We start from the raw sequence: 15,994 nt of genomic DNA, 5'->3' as shown, positions 1-15,994 counted from the left end.
AACGTCGTTTTTGAGTTTGGATGGTATTTGTACTATGAGATCAGGATAGATGCGCGCTACAGGTCGAGTGTCGTGCCTAACACACAGTTGCTTTAATCGGCAGATTGTCCCTTTCTTATCGTCTCGTATGCGAGGAAGAGTATAGCTCACGCGAGGAATTTAATAATTTGGTTTAAGCATGGTAAAGTGAATTCCATTTTTTGCATCCAAAGTTTGTTGGAAAAAAAAAAAAAAAAAAAAAAAAAAAAAAAGAAGAAAAGAGCGGTACATGTAACTATGTAAATCACCCAAGTCATTTTACGAAATGGAAGCGAGTGCGTCATTCTGGGGATAAACTCGGTATTACCATGATTTCACTGCAACGTATGTCAATCCAACAAATGCGTATTTCATAAACCAAGTTTCATTCATGCGTATTGACGGTGATTATTCAACTGATACTATCGATTGTGTCGGATGCGTTCGGTCAAGGAGTGTGGCAGTAGAGTCATAGGGTTTAAAACGCGCCTCTCTGCTTTTGTTCGGCTGCCATTCTTTTGAACATCTCGATTGTAGCATCTTCTTTTGCCTTGTATTCTGCCATCTTGTTCTGCAACGGTGCCATGCGTTGTTGTTGCTTTTCCGTTTGTCGTTCTCGTCGGCGTTCTTCGCTGCGTTTTTGAGCCGCTAACCTGTAATGAGCCATATCCGTGAGAATTTTCATCTCAAAAACTATGGCTCAAGACGGAACCATTTTTTAGGAACGTACCTCGCTTGGAAATCGTCACCTCCCATAAGATCGGCTTCGCTAAATTCAATGTCGGGACTTTTTTCTCGCTTATGATACGCATTCAGCGCACGTCGTTTGGCAATCGCCGCTTCACGACCGGTTTCCTTGGGCGCCACTTCATCCAAATATTCCTCCTTCCGAGAACGAGATTGGCGTTTTTCGAAGCGCCGTTCAGCTCTTTCGCGCTCCATCCGTTCTTCTTTGTCCACTTGATCCAGCTGAGGTCCAGGAGGCAGCATGGCTGGCCCCGCTCTGGGACGTCGAATACTGCTACTGCTACCGGAATGACGATCGGTGTTTTTATCTCGATTCGTCATGGTGTCGACGCTGTCACGAATCCTGTCCTGTTCATGTTGATTGAGCGTCTTTGCGAAACCCCACTTGTACCGAGTCGTATCGGATGAAGTCAGCTGCGTCGAGTTCACACCGGCATAGAATTTATCTACAACGTTTGACGCGGTTCACAATGATTCTTTTTTATTTTCAGTACTTGGGTGTTGATCGACGTACCATCCAAATCGCCTTTGTTCCAAGCTTTGACAAACTTTGCAAAGTAATAGCGGGAGTCGTCTTTATCAAGATCGCCAAAGTATTTGTGCTTCTTTTCCCGAAGCCATAGACGGAATTCGGTCGCTTTTTCGAAATAATCGTCCTTGGAAATGGCTATCCCAGGCAATATTAGACGTTATCGAGTCAGTGGCATAATGCACGCTCTATAGCATGCCATACAACGTACGTTCGATGTCTGTTCTCGGGCTATGCGACGTTTTCTCCTTGGACCGTTTATGCTTTTTTGAACGACGGTCTTCGTCTGAATCTCTGTGATGCTTGCTGGAACCCATCGCTGGCTGCTTTACACAAAGGATGGCACTCCCAGCAATCTCGGACCAGAAACGCGAGAGGACAATTCTTGTGACTGCAATTTTCACGCCAGACACACACATATATGCTGCGGCAGCATGGCTTCTAATCACAGTACTCGAGAAGCCTCAATAAATAGAACATAATTTGCTGTGTGCTATTTTTTATTTTCCTAGGAAATACCACAGTTGTTGATTGTATCTGTCCCTCATCTTTCTGGGACAAAGGCAGAGTCTTCCCACAGGTGGGAATTCCCGGTCTGCCATGGGAACAATCATCATTGGTTCCATTGCAGCGCAATATTTGTAGCGGCGTTTCAATATTTCCCGTTTCTGCACTTGAAAAAAATATCACAGTGGAAATTTCCCCATCTCTATCTACTCCCACTCCAACCATGCCTCACATTACACACTGTATTTTTGACATGGTATAAGCTAAATCACGTACAGTTAGGCTGGGCGACGACTATATTTACGTTGAATACGTATTAGGATGGTCTCCTTTTGGATACCGAACGTGTTTACACTGAGGTCACCCAACAGATTCTCGACAAGTACGCTAATGGCGTCAAGTTTACTTGGGATGTCAAGAGTAAACTCATGGGTCGTACTGGCGAAGAGGTGCGAGCTGGGTTTTTTGTCGACAGTATTTTGTAATTTTGATATTGAATGAATATTTGTTCAGTCTGCTGCGATGGTTGTCGACACCTACAAGCTTCCTATGAGCCCTGAAGAGTATCTCAAAATCTGCTCTGTTATTCAAGACGAACTTTTTCCCCACGTTAAACCGCTGCCGGGTGTAGAACGATTGATTCAACATTTGAAGCGTCACAATATTCCTATGGCCGTGGCCACTTCGTCGTCTCGCGCTAAATTTGAACAGAAAACATCGCTGAACAAGGAATTGTTTGCCTTGTTTGATCATATCATCTGTGGTGACGATGCAGGCATCGAACACGGCAAACCGGCCCCGGATCTTTTCTTGGCCGCTCAACAACGTCTTGGTAACCCTCCCGCGGATAACTGTTTGATTTTCGAAGACGCTGTCAACGGCATCGAAGCGGCCTTGAATGCCAAAATGCATGTAAGTCGAATGAATTCCACATACCCAAAATATCATGCCCATTTTTCTCATCACATTCACTTTTACTAGGTGGTTTGGATCCCAGATGAGAATATTTTGAACTTGCAAGGCAAAGATACAGATCATGGTGCTACGCTCGTATTGGAATCCATGGCTAAATTTGATCCCAGAGTATGTGATTTTTATTTTTTGTTGATAATGACATCTGTCAATGTTGATCACTTACGGCTATTGTTCATTTTATGCAGCATTTCTCTCTCCCTGCATTTGATCCTGAAGGTCATACAGAAACGATCGAAACCTCCGATATTACCAAACAATAAAAGAAAAGGACAAACCATGTTAAAGAAGTTCTAAGAAACCGTTTATTTTTGGGGATACAAGGAGAATGGTTTATGCGAGAATGAGAATGTTCTCTTGTATAAAATTCAAAAGTGGATGTTATTTTTCAGAATTAAAGCAAGTAGAAAAGAACGAGACCAGCAAAAAATCAACTCTGTTTAGAAGTTGATGGCATTGCCGAAAGAGGCGATGAGACAAGCCTCACGGAAAGCCTCGGAAAGGGTAGGGTGAGCGTGGCAGGTACGGCCAACATCTTCAGCAGAGGCACCATCTATATAAAGAATGAACCACAAATGATGAGTCATTCAAATCTTCTTTCTCTTCTTTGTCTTCAAAGATATGTATATATATAAAGGGGGCTACACTTACATTCCATGGCGAGACCGGCTTCAGCAACCATTTCACCAGCGTTGGGACCAATGATGTGGACACCCAAGATCTTGTCGGATTCGGCGTCAGTGATGACCTTGACGAGACCATCAGAGTCATCGTTTGTTCGTGCACGAGAGTTGGCAACGAAGGGATAGCTACCGATCTTGTACTTGATACCTTCTTCCTTGAGTTGTTCTTCGTTCTTACCAACCCAGGCGACTTCGGGGTGGGTATAGATGACGGAAGGAATGACATCGTAGTTGACGTGACCGTGACCGGTGGCGATCATTTCAGACACGGCGAAACCTTCATCTTCGGCCTTGTGAGCCAACATGGGACCAAAGGTCACATCACCGATACAACGGATGCTGGGAACGTTGGTCTTGAATTCAGAGTCAATAACAACGCGACCGCGGTTGTCAATCTCAACACCAGCATTCTCCAAACCGAGACCGGCGGTGTAAGGACGACGACCAATGGCGACCAAAACAACATCAGCTTCAAGCTGAAAGTAAACAAAAAATAAGTCGCTTGAACCAACACGCCAGTCTTTTTTTACGTCAAAATGCAACTTACAGTTTCGGCCTTGCCACCCTTGGAGGCTTCAACGTCAATGAGAACCTTGTCACCATCAACCTTGGCACCGTTGACCTTGGTGCTCATCTTGAACTTGAGACCTTGCTTGGACAAGATGCGGTGGAAGTTCTTGGCGAGTTCAGCGTCCATACCGGCACCGATGGCGTTCAAGTATTCGACGACGGTGACTTCGGCACCGAGACGGGACCAAACGGAACCTAATTCAAGACCGATAACACCGGCACCAATGACGACCATCTTCTTGGGAACTTCGCTCAATTCAAGAGCACCAGTGGAAGACACGATTCTCTTTTCATCGATTTCAATACCGGGAAGAGGAGTGACCTCGGAACCGGTAGCAATGATAACGTTCTTGGCGGTGAGGGTGGATTGCTTACCATCCAAACCATCAACGTTGATCTCGGTGGCGCTCTTGAAGCTACCAGTACCCTTGAGGTAATCGACCTTGTACTTCTTGAACAAGAATTCTACACCCTTGGTCAAACCAGTAACGGCCTTCATTCTAGCCTTGTGCATGTTGGGCAAGTTCAACTGCACATCACCAACTAATCAAGAAAAAATGAAAAAAAAAAAATTAAATTTGAATACCCACGGTGACCGGTTCCGTTTGCTTCCGAAATGATCATTTTCTTAAAGTTGATCAGTCTACTGCCTTGTTCAGTGCAGTTCACATACCATCAATACCACGGCTCTTGAGCTCGTGCTTGGTTTGGTGGTAGATGTGGGAGTTGTTCAACATGGCCTTGGAAGGAATACAGCCAACGTTCAAACAGGTACCACCAAGAGTACCACGCTTTTCAATACAGGCAACCTACGATCCGCCAAAAACAAATCACCTTTGCATGAGACCAATGCAAAATCATTTTCAAGCTTATGCTGTTGTCATGGACACCATCATGCGTACCTTGAGACCCTGTTGAGCAGCCTTGATAGCAGCTGGGTAACCACCAGGACCACCACCGATAACGACCACATCGTATTCAGCATCTACAATAACAGGTGTGTGTGTAAGTACCAAAACAACTCTTTCCCATTACACTTTAAATTTTCATTCGTGGTCAAAGAATACTTACCAGCAGGGGTGCTGTAGAAGCGGTAGAAAGAGTTGGCCAAGGAAGGACGAACGGATTTCACGGCAGCATTGCGGGCAGCAATCTAAAAAGTTGAGAAAGCGCAAGATCGTTAAAAAGGTTGTTTCTCGGGTGTATAGTACACAAGTAGACAGGGCTTACGTTGGCCAGAGGGGTTTTGGTGGCAGCCAATCGAAACATGATGGGGAATGTACGAGGAAGAGTAAAAAGAAGAGAACAAAAAAAAAATTAAAAGGTGTTATATTCGAATCGGTGTAAAATTTCGGGAAAATCAGGGAATAGACACAAGTTTGCTTATTTCGCACGTCACTTTTTCGTCCTGGGGTCCCACCCATAACCCCACTTCAACCGGGATTTGAAAAAAAAAGGCTATAATTTTCTTGCCAAAAACGACCTTCAATTATTGACCAAAACAGGCACTGCTTGGGTTATCCTTTATTTTTTAGCTTTATCCTTCTGGTCGCCTCGGTGATTACTGAAGGTGCATGTGTCCATGGTTTGATGCATGTTGGTACTTGTGCAAGGGCAACCATCCAATATAGTTGATGCCACCAAATCCGCCAACATAGTATAAACTTTCCACTTGGAATCGGTAAAAGTGGAAATCATGGAATTGTTGCCTAATCAACATTGGTGGAAAACATGAGTGAGTTGAAAGTTTTTTAAGAGTTCGACCCTCTTTTTTGGTTTAGTGTTACCATGCTTTCGCTTCAGGATGCTTTGTCGCAAAGCACTTCATGAGCTCGTCATCCTAAGCGATCCGTTAGATAAAATAATACAAAAGAGGAACAGCGTATCAAGAGTGTTTTACTCTCATTTCTCTTGTACTTGCATTAGGTGATTCGTTGACAAGTTTAATTTCGCCCATCATGGCTACGCGCGGTTGTTCAACTGGGGTGCTACGGTTTCCCCAACTGGGATTGTAATCTTTCAAAGCGCGAACGGTGAAGCTGACCTTGTTTGGCTGCTCACGAGCATTGCGGGCGTTCATCTATGGAAATCCATGCCCGAGCACGGTTAACCTTACACTTTTTGCTTTCACTTTTGTGCATCTTTCACATGGTAATCCGTTGAAACCTTTCCCTGGTATAAATTACCTGCAAATCGGACATGAATAGAAGCAAGTCTCCGTTTTTATAGCAATCCCCGTTGTAATATTCCATTAGACCAAACGGATGACCTGAAAACAGGGTAAAATCTGGTTATGCGGGATCGCCGAGAAATCGGGATTATTGTTACTGCAGTAGACTACGGTACCTTCGAAATCAGGGTTGATGGACCCGTCCATAAGCGTCATGATGGTGCCAATGCCTGCACAAAAAACAGAGTCGTATGCCCCATTAATTTGATTTCCACTTGTTCGCTTCTCGCACACTAGGAAAAAGCAAGTCCTACCAGTATCGCTGATCACGGTTCTTGCCAATTTAGCAGCGGCATCAACACTTTGCTGCGTATCTACGCAACCATGGGGTAAGGCATAAGCCAAACTGGCCATCCACATCATGCAGGTAACGACGCGCATTTTTCTTTTAGTTGGCTTTTTCAGTTTTGGTTTTCTGACGACTTGCGAACAGCGAAAGTACAGCAACAAAAGCGGTTATAAAGAAGGGAGAAAAAGAGACACAGATGAATGAAAGAAAATAAGAATTCGTACCCACGAATGCCATGGGTTTATCCAATTTTTTTAGGCTGTGTTTTTTGAATGGCCATGCAACCATGTGTGAGAGTAAACAATCAGATAAAACGACGAGTCCAGTTTCACACCAATCATCGTCAAGCAATGATGTGTTTTTCCGAACGATTTTACACACTATTTCATTCTTACGGTGCATGTGACAGCCGAGATTTTATCAGATAAATAGGACGACAGCTTTCGCTTATCAGATGGAAAAAGATCCGCTGCATGATCGTGGCCGTCCTTTCATTTCCGAGGAGGATATACGGGCACTGATCCTTCCTTCATCTTATCTGATCATTCCCCAGCAACCGTCCATTATGCGAAACAAATTGGAATTTCTGTGCTGCCATGGTGCGACGTTTGTGTCGGATTTCGACTCTTTGGCTGTATGCATTTATAAAATAAAAGAACAATAAGGGAATAGTGGTATAAAATGAAGTAGGAATAAAAAAGATATACAATGATGGGTTTTGGGCCGACTGTTCTGCAGCGATCAGTTTTTCGGATGCATGGAGAAATAAATGATAAAAAGAGAACTATGGTGTTGGGATAAAAGCTGTAACATGGGGGGGGGGAATCGCAGTGATCGAGAGAGGAAAAAAAGAAACACGGGAAATTTACACATGACATGCGGAGTTGTCTTGATTCGTCTTTCTCTGATTCTTCCGCGCTTCGTATTCTTCTTGCTGGAAATAAATAAAACCATTAATGATGTTTAGAAGAAGAAGAAAAAAAAAAAGGTTTCTAGGCAATTAAATAATATTGCCAATAACGGGGTGCCAATATGTACCAGTTTTTGATATTGTGGACCGGCTGTCCTTCCTGGTGTAAACTTCTCCATGCGTCTTCGTGCAGATAATCTGAGGATGTAACTAAACTGAACGTGAACCTGAACATAAATATCCTACGCACCACGATGAAACATAAACCATCAATAAGTTTTCCAATCAATTCATTTCCCATGGCTGCACGTTTCGCGTCTTGTTATTTCCTATTCCACTTACTTTGACGCCTAGTAGATCGACCAGCGATCGGAGAGAGGTATTGCTTCGACGTCGAAAAAATTGATCTATAGATGACGATCAGAGTCACACAATTAGATGAATCCAAAAAAGGTAAAACGATCGATGATGAAACAAAGTGTGGTTGCTGGGTCTACTCACCTTGTGAAATGGGGGCTACGCGACGACTGTTGACGATGGAGTAATAAGCTGGTTGGCGTTCTTTGGCGGCTTTTTCTTTTTGGAAAACATGATCGGCTCTTTCTTGTAAATTAATCGCCATGGATCGGAAAGCACTAAAGTTCCGTTTCAAACTATAAATAATTTTGGAAATGCACTGTTTTTTTGGTTTCTTTGTCGAGATAATTTTACCTCATTAAAAATGGCCAGCATGATACGAGATACACTCGATCGGTCATGAGCATCATCAATGAATAAAATCGGGCTTCACCTCGAGCCTGTGAATCTCGCAACTTAAACATATAGCTCATGACATATCCATTTTCGTCATCTCCGAACAACACCGGCCCATCGCGACCTGGGCAGAACTCAGTCGTCAAGCTTTTTTTTTTAGAAGAACATAAAGAATTCGATGAATGAATATATCAAATTTTCTCATGAAAGCGTGTATCTCTCGTCGCCTACCTTCGAACACAGGCAAGACGAACGGCTTTATACAGATGAAGTTGTTGCGGGCTTTTGGTCCCAATGTATTGTACAGATGGATCCTCTTCATCTCGTGTGAGGAGTGTTTTAACTTCCTGCGGTGTTCCGTCGGTGTCTCTGGGTAAGAACGGCAGCTGAGCGGTACAAGCGGAGCAAGCGGCTTGGGTGGATAATAAATTGGAGATGGATTTCGGTGGAAGAGAACAAGCGGCTTTACGTAGGGAAGATATGGAAGGTGGTGACTGGAGACGAGGAGAAGTGGAAGTATTCGGCGGAGTGAGGGGTTCAGTCGAAGTCGAAAAGGTAGAAGAAAAGGAGGCGGACGGAAACGCTTCCGATGGTTTGCATTCAGCATGCGGAATATTAATCGTCGTGCGATCACCTTGGGTGGGTCCCGTCGCCATCGATGTATGAATGGCCTGTGTGCAGAATACAACGCAAGGGCCATGCACTTCACAAAAGTGAAGCAGAGCAATGAGCGCATTCATAGACCTGTGGAGACAAAAACTGTATACAAGTGAGGAAAAAAAAAAAAAAAGAAAAAAGGAAAAAGATTCAATGTCTCAAAAGGAAGAAACAGAAAAAGGCAAAATGAGAGTAAAAAACAGCGGACATCACGCGGATGGATGACCAATCATTGCTTCTCATTGGTGTACGTCTCAACGACAGTGTGAAGGCGATTGCCTTTTTCTTGTCTTCTTGTGCCACATGAGAGAAAAAGGTGAGCCACACTTCTTTCGTTCCAGAAGAAACCAAAATGTCATGTCTCTGTAAGAAAATGGCAAAATATCAAATGCATGCTTGTCCAAAAATAGACATTGCATAATATATACAGCAAAAAATCATTGTCCCCATCACGACGCTCTCCATGACCATGTATATTCCATCAAAGAAAAAGACAACATCCATGCATCCTTAGTTATATAACCCTTTTTTATTTCAGATTTGGTGGCATGGTAGCAACAGCGCCTGTATCTACTTGTAGAAGCTGTAACCAAGTTTCGACGTTTGTTGGAAAGAAAGAATCGTCTTCAATATGAGTCTGGTATCGCAGGAGAGGCACCCAACTCTGATCAGCACATACACTTAACGCCGTATACTAAAAGCTTACTCTGTTCTCCCACGGTTCATCCATGTAACACTTCACCATATCGATCATTGCCTTGGCTGTATTTATGCGGCCTACCAGTGATGCATTATCCATCGTAACATGTCAACGCATACTCCCTCGTTAAAATTATATTGAATCTTGTCAATGGCGAATTGACGGTCAAGTATAGATACTGTGTAAAGGATTGGAAGCTCGACAGCATTTGGATTATCTAGCTTGCATTTAATATTCCGTCTAACTAGTCTTGGGCGTTTTGGCCCACTGTTAATCCACTCAAGCTGAGTGGGACCATAGGCGTAAGGCTTCGGATAGCCTCAATAGTGTTTGTATCGTTATTCATTTTGAATAACACGTTGTTCTTGCTTTCAGGCCGCGGATCGAATTGCGGCCAAGTGACGTTATATTGTGAAAGCAGTCTGACCGCATCTGACAAACCAATGGCGAAAGCAGCTTGCTGATCACGATTCCGTATTGCGTAACCTCTGCGCACCGCAGGACAGTTTGGATTGATGCTTCGGACTGCACTAGAGACTTCCTCGTTTTTCCATCCGGTAATCTTCGTTTCGCTAGCTCAGTTTGTTGGAAACAGAATACACAAGTCTTCGATGAGCAAAATTCATTTGTTATAGCGACTGTCCAGTTCTTCGTCTGCGACAGACAAACAACATTGTATGCAAAGTAGTAGGGAAATCGTATCGGGCTTCCCGCATTAACGCATAATGTTCATCGCATCATGGTAAAGTTGGCGCATGTGCCTTGGGCTGCCAATAAAAGTCGATGGCAACATGACTCTTTGACCAAGGTGGTCGTTGTCGCCGTGTTCCACTGCATCTACGGTACCTCGGTACAATTCCTTGAATTGATGTTCCACCGGAGATCATCATGCGGGAGCATGAGGACATAGTGAAGCGCGTCGTAGTATTGGTGTATTTCCCTGATACGTTGAAGCCCATGACTTCTCGATCAGAGCACAATATCGCGGCCACTATGTTGTGTGATTGTACTGTCTACCAGGGTCACTCAACTTCGCTTGCCGTGGGTATGTTGTGTCGACGAACATCAGGAGTGTTTTCTGCGCATATGAGCAATCGCACGTGCCAGCTCCATCTGTCTCACGTAGACCTTGGGCCATCGACTGCAACAACGGGACAAACGGGTTGATTTCCGTGAACATATCTTGGAGAATCAAGTGTTGCCTTAGGCGCCTTATATATACTTCTGAGCGAATGTGGGAGTGCGGCTCTCAGTTGGTGGAAGCACAGCACTGATCCAATGATAGATTCGTTCTTGGATATGGAAGCAGTACACTCCACTGCGATTATGGGCAACTGATTCATCCAGGTGATCACCTACCGAAGTAAAGCTCAGATTCGTATTGTAGGCGCGTATCTACTCACGGAAATCTCTTCATTCTTCATTGTCGCTACGAAGGAGACGGGCGATGGTTGGATGCGTAGGCTCCAAAGGTGGAAGGACAATGGTACCTTGGCCACAGCAGAACTGGAACTTTGGATTAAAGATGGATCCAGACTTCTCTTTGACCTACATCCGTCCCTGACAGAAATTGCACACAACATCCATGCGGCCCCAAGGTATGCCTATTGTAAAGGTCAGCATCATTAGCATTGAATGCAGGTAATCTACGAATACGTCTCGCAGTATCATTATGTTTGCTTCCTTATGAACACTCTCCCAGGATTTAATGCGCAAGCTGAATGGTTACTTTGCTGATACCCCACTTACTGACACGTAGAGCAACGGACTTGTACCGATCCTTGGACGGTAGAAACACTGGGATGTTGGGCCAGTTTCTAGAGGTGGAGCGAGTGTGTCCTGGCAGACTGCAAGAAGCGCAAAAAACAGTTGAGAATGACATAACGTGTTTTAATAAAAAAAAAGTTAGGAAATAGATCATATAGCCAAGTAATGCGATTTAAATCGAATCGATGTATCACGGTCCACCTATTCGAAAAGGGGAAGCGCAGATCATGAAGAAAAGAAAGCAACTCAACCACTGCAGTAAACCAACTGATTCATTTCGTTTTACCTAATCAGAAACGTTTATTTTCAAAAATACCAATCAAAACCCAGTGCGGCTGCTTTGTGACTCAAAATTAGCGCGCATAAAACTCTCAAAGGCAGTTATGCAAGAAATACCCTGGTGACTTGCTTTTAGACATTGTGGCGGAGCTCCGAAAAGGGCCACCAAAAAAAAAAAGACAAGTTGGTTCAGTGTGGGCCTGCCAATATCAACCTGCTCATGGCTTCAACGCCGGAGACCATTGCCTTTGATGGTCATATATTCGATTTCACATTTCATCCCAACAACAATGTCGTAGCCGCTGGCCTTATTACAGGCGATATCCAATGGTGCATACTCTACAGTTCCCAGATTGAGAAGAACGAATAAAGTGACTCGGCTCTTTTTTTTTTGTCGCTCAACAGTTATACTTATTCCACCCAAGATAACCATCAGCAATGGCGTACAAAAGCTTCCAAAAAGTCTTGTCGAGCTATTGAATTCAATCATGACGGCACATGTAAGACGCACTCCTTGTTGGCAAGCAAGCGGTATCTGAGTGAAGAATGGTTCGTATAGTGCTTCTGTCGGTGTCCAGAGACAAATCCATTCAGACATTGGATGCTGCTACAGGAAAAATGCTGATAAAAATGCCCAAAGCGCACAAGTACGTGTAGACTTAATCCTGGATTCAGGAACGTCTTCGTTAAAAAGTAACTCACAACAGCCCAACGCGTGACATAGACATCCGATCAATAAATTATGCAATCTAAGTCCCTTTCTGTCCGCCACAGGTGACGATGAAGGCGTTGTCAGGGTACGGCGATTTTTTTTAGGCAACCAAAAAAGAAAAGGGAAGCATGCTAATCTTTGATTTACCCCAGTTTTGGGATATGCGGACATGCAAAATGGCCCAGGAAACGCGAATTCACGATGACTTTGTCGCTGACATGGTGTTTTGTGAGTCAAAACACACCATGCTTGTTGCAGGGTAAGTAAAAAGAAAAACCAAGGACCACTAGAACGTATGCGTATAGTTAACTTTCCGCTCTAGTGGTGACGGTACGCTTTCAGCGCATGATATTAGAAAATTGAGCAAGACACCTCTCCAGTCCGATATCATGGATGACGAAATGTTATCGTTGGCCATTGTGAAAGTAAGGTTCATGAGATAAATGATTCCGTCCACGTGGAATCCATTACCATTTTTGGAACGAGACTCATTACGGGTACGTATAGGACGGTCAACAGGTCGTGGCTGGATCGCAGAGCGGTACCTTATACACATGGGAATGGGGAAATTGGAAACGAGCTTCCGATCGATGGATCGGTCATCCTTGTTCGGTGGATACCATGTGCAAATTAGACGAACAGACAATTTGTACAGGAGGCAACGATGGTTTGTTACGTCTCATCTCCTTGGATCCGCAACAGTTTCAGGGTGTCATTGGTGACCATGGCCAAGATTTTCCGCTGGAGCGCGTGCGCGTTACACATGACCAAAACTTCATTGGCAGCTGTGGCCATGATATGCAACTACGATTTTGGGAGATTCAAAGCTTATTTGAGCAAGACTCGGAAGATGAGACAGAACCGGTGGGTTCCAAACGAAAAATAGACGACGACCATGACGACAGTGACAAAGATGTCGATGTGCAAATGAAACGACCCAAGCCACGTGCTCAATTTTTTGACCAACTTTAAATATCCTATTCCCCTAACTCCATCTTTCTTTTTTTTCCTCTGTGGTGCCATCAGGCACCATCCGTGACGAGCAATTTCATCTTTCAATCGCGTCATTCGTCCATCGGCTTGCCATTTTTTCATTTTATTGATAATTGTTTACATGTGGCATCGTAAAATAAACTATGAAAAAAAAGGTGCATTTGGGGCCGTCGTTTGATTGTATCAGTTTTGGTTTGGTGTGAATGCACATTGGAAAGGCATACATCAAAGACGGTTTAGTTCAATGACGATATTGGATTGCGTGATAAGCGTCACATGTGGAGTCCATCACTTCATGGACCTAACTCCGCCAAAGTAAGAAGCAACCAAAGTGAAAACGAATCAGGAACACCATGGAATATAAATACCGGAAAAAAGATCACTGCCCATCACATTACAATACTTCAGCAGCTTGCTTCTTTATTTTATCCGCATGTTATCATCCCAGTCTACCACCACTGTGTCGTCCATCGATCGCGTCCAACCGGACAACCACGCAGAAGAGCTTGCTCAGGAGGACAACAACAGTAAGAGGATCAACTAAGCAGATGGACTTGTGTAATTAAAGTTTGGGATGATTTTTTGTTTAGCATCAAAGCCCTCGTCGGTTCGTCGATCCATTGCAGTGACCCCTAATAAGTTTGATTCTGCAGATATCAATCTGGATGGTTTATTGGAAAATAACCGTTGTTGGGCTGAAGCCGTGTTGAAGGAGGATCCCAATTTTTTCCGCGACATGGTAGAGAAACAGACCCCCAAAATATTATGGATTGGTTGCTCGGACTCCCGTGTGCCAGCGAATCAAATTGTCCAACTCGGTCCAGGCGAGATTTTTGTTCATCGCAACATTGCCAATGTGGTCCATCACACGGATTTGAACTGTTTGTCGGTCCTTCAGTACGCTGTCGAAGTGCTCAAAGTAGAGCACATCATTGTGTGTGGTAAAGCAATTTTATTTGAGGGACAACCGTTTTAAAAAAATTTCAACACTGAAACATACATCACCTTGGACAGGCCATTATCTCTGTGGCGGTGTTGCCGCCGCTCATGGTCATGAGCAATATGGATTGATTGACCATTGGTTGCGCAATATCAAGGACGTGTATCGATGTAAGGATGAAAACATCCGTTTTCCTATGCATAGCTGGTACTTACGGATGACTATATGTTTTAGTGAATCGGCAAGAATTGGAGAATTTGTCAGATGGTACGAAGCGATTGCGACGTTTGGTGGAGCTGAACGCCATCCATTCGGCGCAAAACGTATGTCACTCCACTATTGTGCAGAACGCCTGGGCTAGAGGGCAAAAGCTTACCGTGCATGCATGGGCCTATGATTTACATATTGGGTATACATTTCACATCATCCGTTCCACGGTGCAGCTGCATCATCTAACTTCGTGATTACCAATTTTAACCCTGGCTCTTTGTTGTTGTTATTTGATAGGTGTGCAAAGCGATTAGACTGGAAAGCAACGGATATTAACTCTGTGCAACGGATCTACATGACCCAATAACGATGCTGACGACCGATTTTGAATTCTAAGAATGCTTTTTATTTTTGACTATCTCTCAACTTGATGGGTTTTTTTTTGTGGATCTTTGTTGACCTGTTAGGCATTGACGATCCTATGTATACCCATAAAAAATTCACAGGACGAGATGAGATTGAAAAGTAATAAAGCACGATGTTTTAGATATATATAAAAAAAAAGAGAAAGAAAAAAGTAATGGCGATCGACATGCACTTGATGGGATAGTTGGAACCTTCGAGCAAGATTCTCCGCAAAAGGGAAACCAACAAGTTTGAATTATTTTTTGGGGATGAGGTTCCGTGCTTCAGTTGAAAATTTCCTTCTTTGTGCTGACAGCCGTTAGCATGAGCGTCATGTCACCTCACATTGGTCGTCAATGAGGACAAACAAGGAAACAAAGCAAAGGCATGCCCTTTCAAAAGGCAGCTATTAACCCAACAAGTGATGATTTCCAGCATATTACTTGGATCCATCTCTGCATATCGGACATCTAATGACAAGCAGGAGAATTCTTCTGGAAGTGAAGGAGGAGGAAAAAAAAACCAAGTGAACATCCAAGACGCATGGTGTGGCCATCTCCTGTGCAAATGAGCAAGGAGAAGCAGTCTCCAAAACATCTTGATACAGTGATTCCAACAAAGGGAGCTGCAGCAGCGCTATCATACGTAAAAGGGAAAAAAAAAAGTTGGTTCAGAAAGAAAAAGTTCATCAGGGCAAGTATCAAAGTTGTCATCCCTTGATTTCCATTTATGGAACCATGCTTCAATGGCCTCGTTAAAGTTACTTGGGACGGAAAGAACATGCCGACATTTTCACGTAGCATGCTTTTTCGCCAGGATGTATTAAAAAGCCATTTAAAGTTTACACATTTTTACGGGTGCATGAGAAGTAAAAAAACCGGTTTGAACTATTTTTTTTTTAAAAAAAAAAAAAAAACCTGGAGCGGAAAAAGAGGGCCCTTTTTTTTAAGGCAAAAGGTTTTCCATGACACAATATTCCTAATACAATTTTGATAGCTTGGAATTTTTTTTTGTCGATTAGATTGGACAAGAGAGGATGGTTTGTGCGTTTATCCCTTTCTGGCAGAAAGGAACTTTTTTAGAATTTCTTTTTTTCCTGTTCCCTTCCTCCGCATAATCGAGA

At 43.6% G+C, this 15,994-nt stretch overlaps 6 protein-coding genes across 6 annotated transcripts; 2 read left to right on the top strand and 4 right to left on the bottom strand.

Moving 5' to 3' along the window:
* Positions 1-259: 259 nt before the first annotated feature.
* Positions 260-1,675, bottom strand: BYT42DRAFT_580631 (uncharacterized protein). The gene is made up of 4 exons (XM_051569520.1): positions 1,506-1,675; positions 1,280-1,432; positions 749-1,211; positions 260-671 (listed from the first exon to the last, which is right to left on the bottom strand). The coding sequence occupies exons 1-4, from the start codon at positions 1,609-1,611 to the stop codon at positions 497-499; spliced, it is 897 nt and encodes a 298-aa protein (XP_051420542.1). The 5' UTR covers positions 1,612-1,675; the 3' UTR covers positions 260-496.
* Positions 1,676-2,010: 335 nt separating this feature from the next.
* On the top strand, positions 2,011-3,063 carry BYT42DRAFT_580628 (HAD-like domain-containing protein). The gene is made up of 5 exons (XM_051569519.1): positions 2,011-2,057; positions 2,122-2,250; positions 2,315-2,713; positions 2,783-2,884; positions 2,962-3,063. The coding sequence occupies exons 1-5, from the start codon at positions 2,025-2,027 to the stop codon at positions 3,034-3,036; spliced, it is 738 nt and encodes a 245-aa protein (XP_051420541.1). The 5' UTR covers positions 2,011-2,024; the 3' UTR covers positions 3,037-3,063.
* Positions 3,064-3,213: 150 nt separating this feature from the next.
* BYT42DRAFT_616625 (dihydrolipoyl dehydrogenase) lies at positions 3,214-5,295 on the bottom strand (the record flags this gene model as incomplete). Its single annotated transcript, XM_051572090.1, has 7 exons — positions 3,214-3,326; positions 3,425-3,932; positions 4,004-4,569; positions 4,700-4,835; positions 4,929-5,011; positions 5,098-5,179; positions 5,257-5,295. The coding sequence occupies 7 exons, from the start codon at positions 5,293-5,295 to the stop codon at positions 3,214-3,216; spliced, it is 1,527 nt and encodes a 508-aa protein (XP_051420540.1).
* Positions 5,296-5,319: 24 nt separating this feature from the next.
* BYT42DRAFT_580624 (pyridoxamine 5'-phosphate oxidase-domain-containing protein) lies at positions 5,320-6,836 on the bottom strand. The gene is made up of 6 exons (XM_051569518.1): positions 6,511-6,836; positions 6,373-6,426; positions 6,213-6,295; positions 5,948-6,106; positions 5,814-5,866; positions 5,320-5,735 (listed from the first exon to the last, which is right to left on the bottom strand). The coding sequence occupies exons 1-6, from the start codon at positions 6,635-6,637 to the stop codon at positions 5,588-5,590; spliced, it is 624 nt and encodes a 207-aa protein (XP_051420539.1). The 5' UTR covers positions 6,638-6,836; the 3' UTR covers positions 5,320-5,587.
* A 496-nt stretch (positions 6,837-7,332) lies between these two features.
* BYT42DRAFT_580608 (vesicle coat protein) lies at positions 7,333-8,995 on the bottom strand. Its single transcript, XM_051569517.1, has 6 exons — positions 8,440-8,995; positions 8,167-8,355; positions 7,957-8,090; positions 7,798-7,862; positions 7,584-7,697; positions 7,333-7,479 (listed from the first exon to the last, which is right to left on the bottom strand). The coding sequence occupies exons 1-6, from the start codon at positions 8,946-8,948 to the stop codon at positions 7,411-7,413; spliced, it is 1,080 nt and encodes a 359-aa protein (XP_051420538.1). The 5' UTR covers positions 8,949-8,995; the 3' UTR covers positions 7,333-7,410.
* A 3,717-nt stretch (positions 8,996-12,712) lies between these two features.
* Positions 12,713-14,720, top strand: BYT42DRAFT_501702 (carbonic anhydrase; the record flags this gene model as incomplete). The annotated part of the gene is made up of 5 exons (XM_051564780.1): positions 12,713-12,748; positions 12,831-13,187; positions 13,885-14,257; positions 14,331-14,426; positions 14,491-14,720. 5 exons carry the CDS (start codon positions 12,713-12,715, stop codon positions 14,718-14,720), a joined length of 1,092 nt encoding a protein of 363 aa, XP_051420537.1.
* Positions 14,721-15,994: the final 1,274 nt, after the last annotated feature.

The sequence above is a fragment of the Radiomyces spectabilis genome (genome assembly GCF_025331425.1).
Source record: "Radiomyces spectabilis strain NRRL 2753 chromosome Unknown BYT42scaffold_11, whole genome shotgun sequence".
NCBI classification, from domain to species: Eukaryota; Fungi; Mucoromycota; class Mucoromycetes; order Mucorales; family Radiomycetaceae; genus Radiomyces; species Radiomyces spectabilis.
The sequence above is the reverse complement of the archived record's forward strand: the minus strand, read 5'-3'. Positions and strand labels throughout refer to the sequence as shown.

Excerpts from the sequence above, each read along its gene's own strand:
- BYT42DRAFT_580631 (XM_051569520.1), bottom strand. The coding sequence starts at position 1,611 with ATGGGTTCCAGCAAGCATCACAGAGATTCAGACGAAGACCGTCGTTCA. Across the intron at positions 1,433-1,505 it reads CCCGAGAACAGACATCGAAC|CCATTTCCAAGGACGATTAT; the intron begins GTACGTTGTATG and ends TGCCTGGGATAG. Across the intron at positions 1,212-1,279 it reads GAACAAAGGCGATTTGGATG|ATAAATTCTATGCCGGTGTG; the intron begins GTACGTCGATCA and ends CAAACGTTGTAG.
- BYT42DRAFT_580628 (XM_051569519.1), top strand. The coding sequence starts at position 2,025 with ATGCCTCACATTACACACTGTATTTTTGACATG. Across the intron at positions 2,058-2,121 it reads CACACTGTATTTTTGACATG|GATGGTCTCCTTTTGGATAC; the intron begins GTATAAGCTAAA and ends AATACGTATTAG. Across the intron at positions 2,251-2,314 it reads TGGGTCGTACTGGCGAAGAG|TCTGCTGCGATGGTTGTCGA; the intron begins GTGCGAGCTGGG and ends ATATTTGTTCAG.
- BYT42DRAFT_580624 (XM_051569518.1), bottom strand. The coding sequence starts at position 6,637 with ATGCGCGTCGTTACCTGCATGATGTGGATGGCCAGTTTGGCTTATGCC. Across the intron at positions 6,427-6,510 it reads AACCGTGATCAGCGATACTG|GCATTGGCACCATCATGACG; the intron begins GTAGGACTTGCT and ends TTTTTTGTGCAG. Across the intron at positions 5,736-5,813 it reads CATCCTGAAGCGAAAGCATG|GCAACAATTCCATGATTTCC; the intron begins GTAACACTAAAC and ends AATGTTGATTAG.
- BYT42DRAFT_580608 (XM_051569517.1), bottom strand. The coding sequence starts at position 8,948 with ATGAATGCGCTCATTGCTCTGCTTCACTTTTGTGAAGTGCATGGCCCT. Across the intron at positions 8,356-8,439 it reads CGTCTTGCCTGTGTTCGAAG|CTTGACGACTGAGTTCTGCC; the intron begins GTAGGCGACGAG and ends TAAAAAAAAAAG. Across the intron at positions 7,480-7,583 it reads GTCCACAATATCAAAAACTG|CAAGAAGAATACGAAGCGCG; the intron begins GTACATATTGGC and ends ATTTATTTCCAG.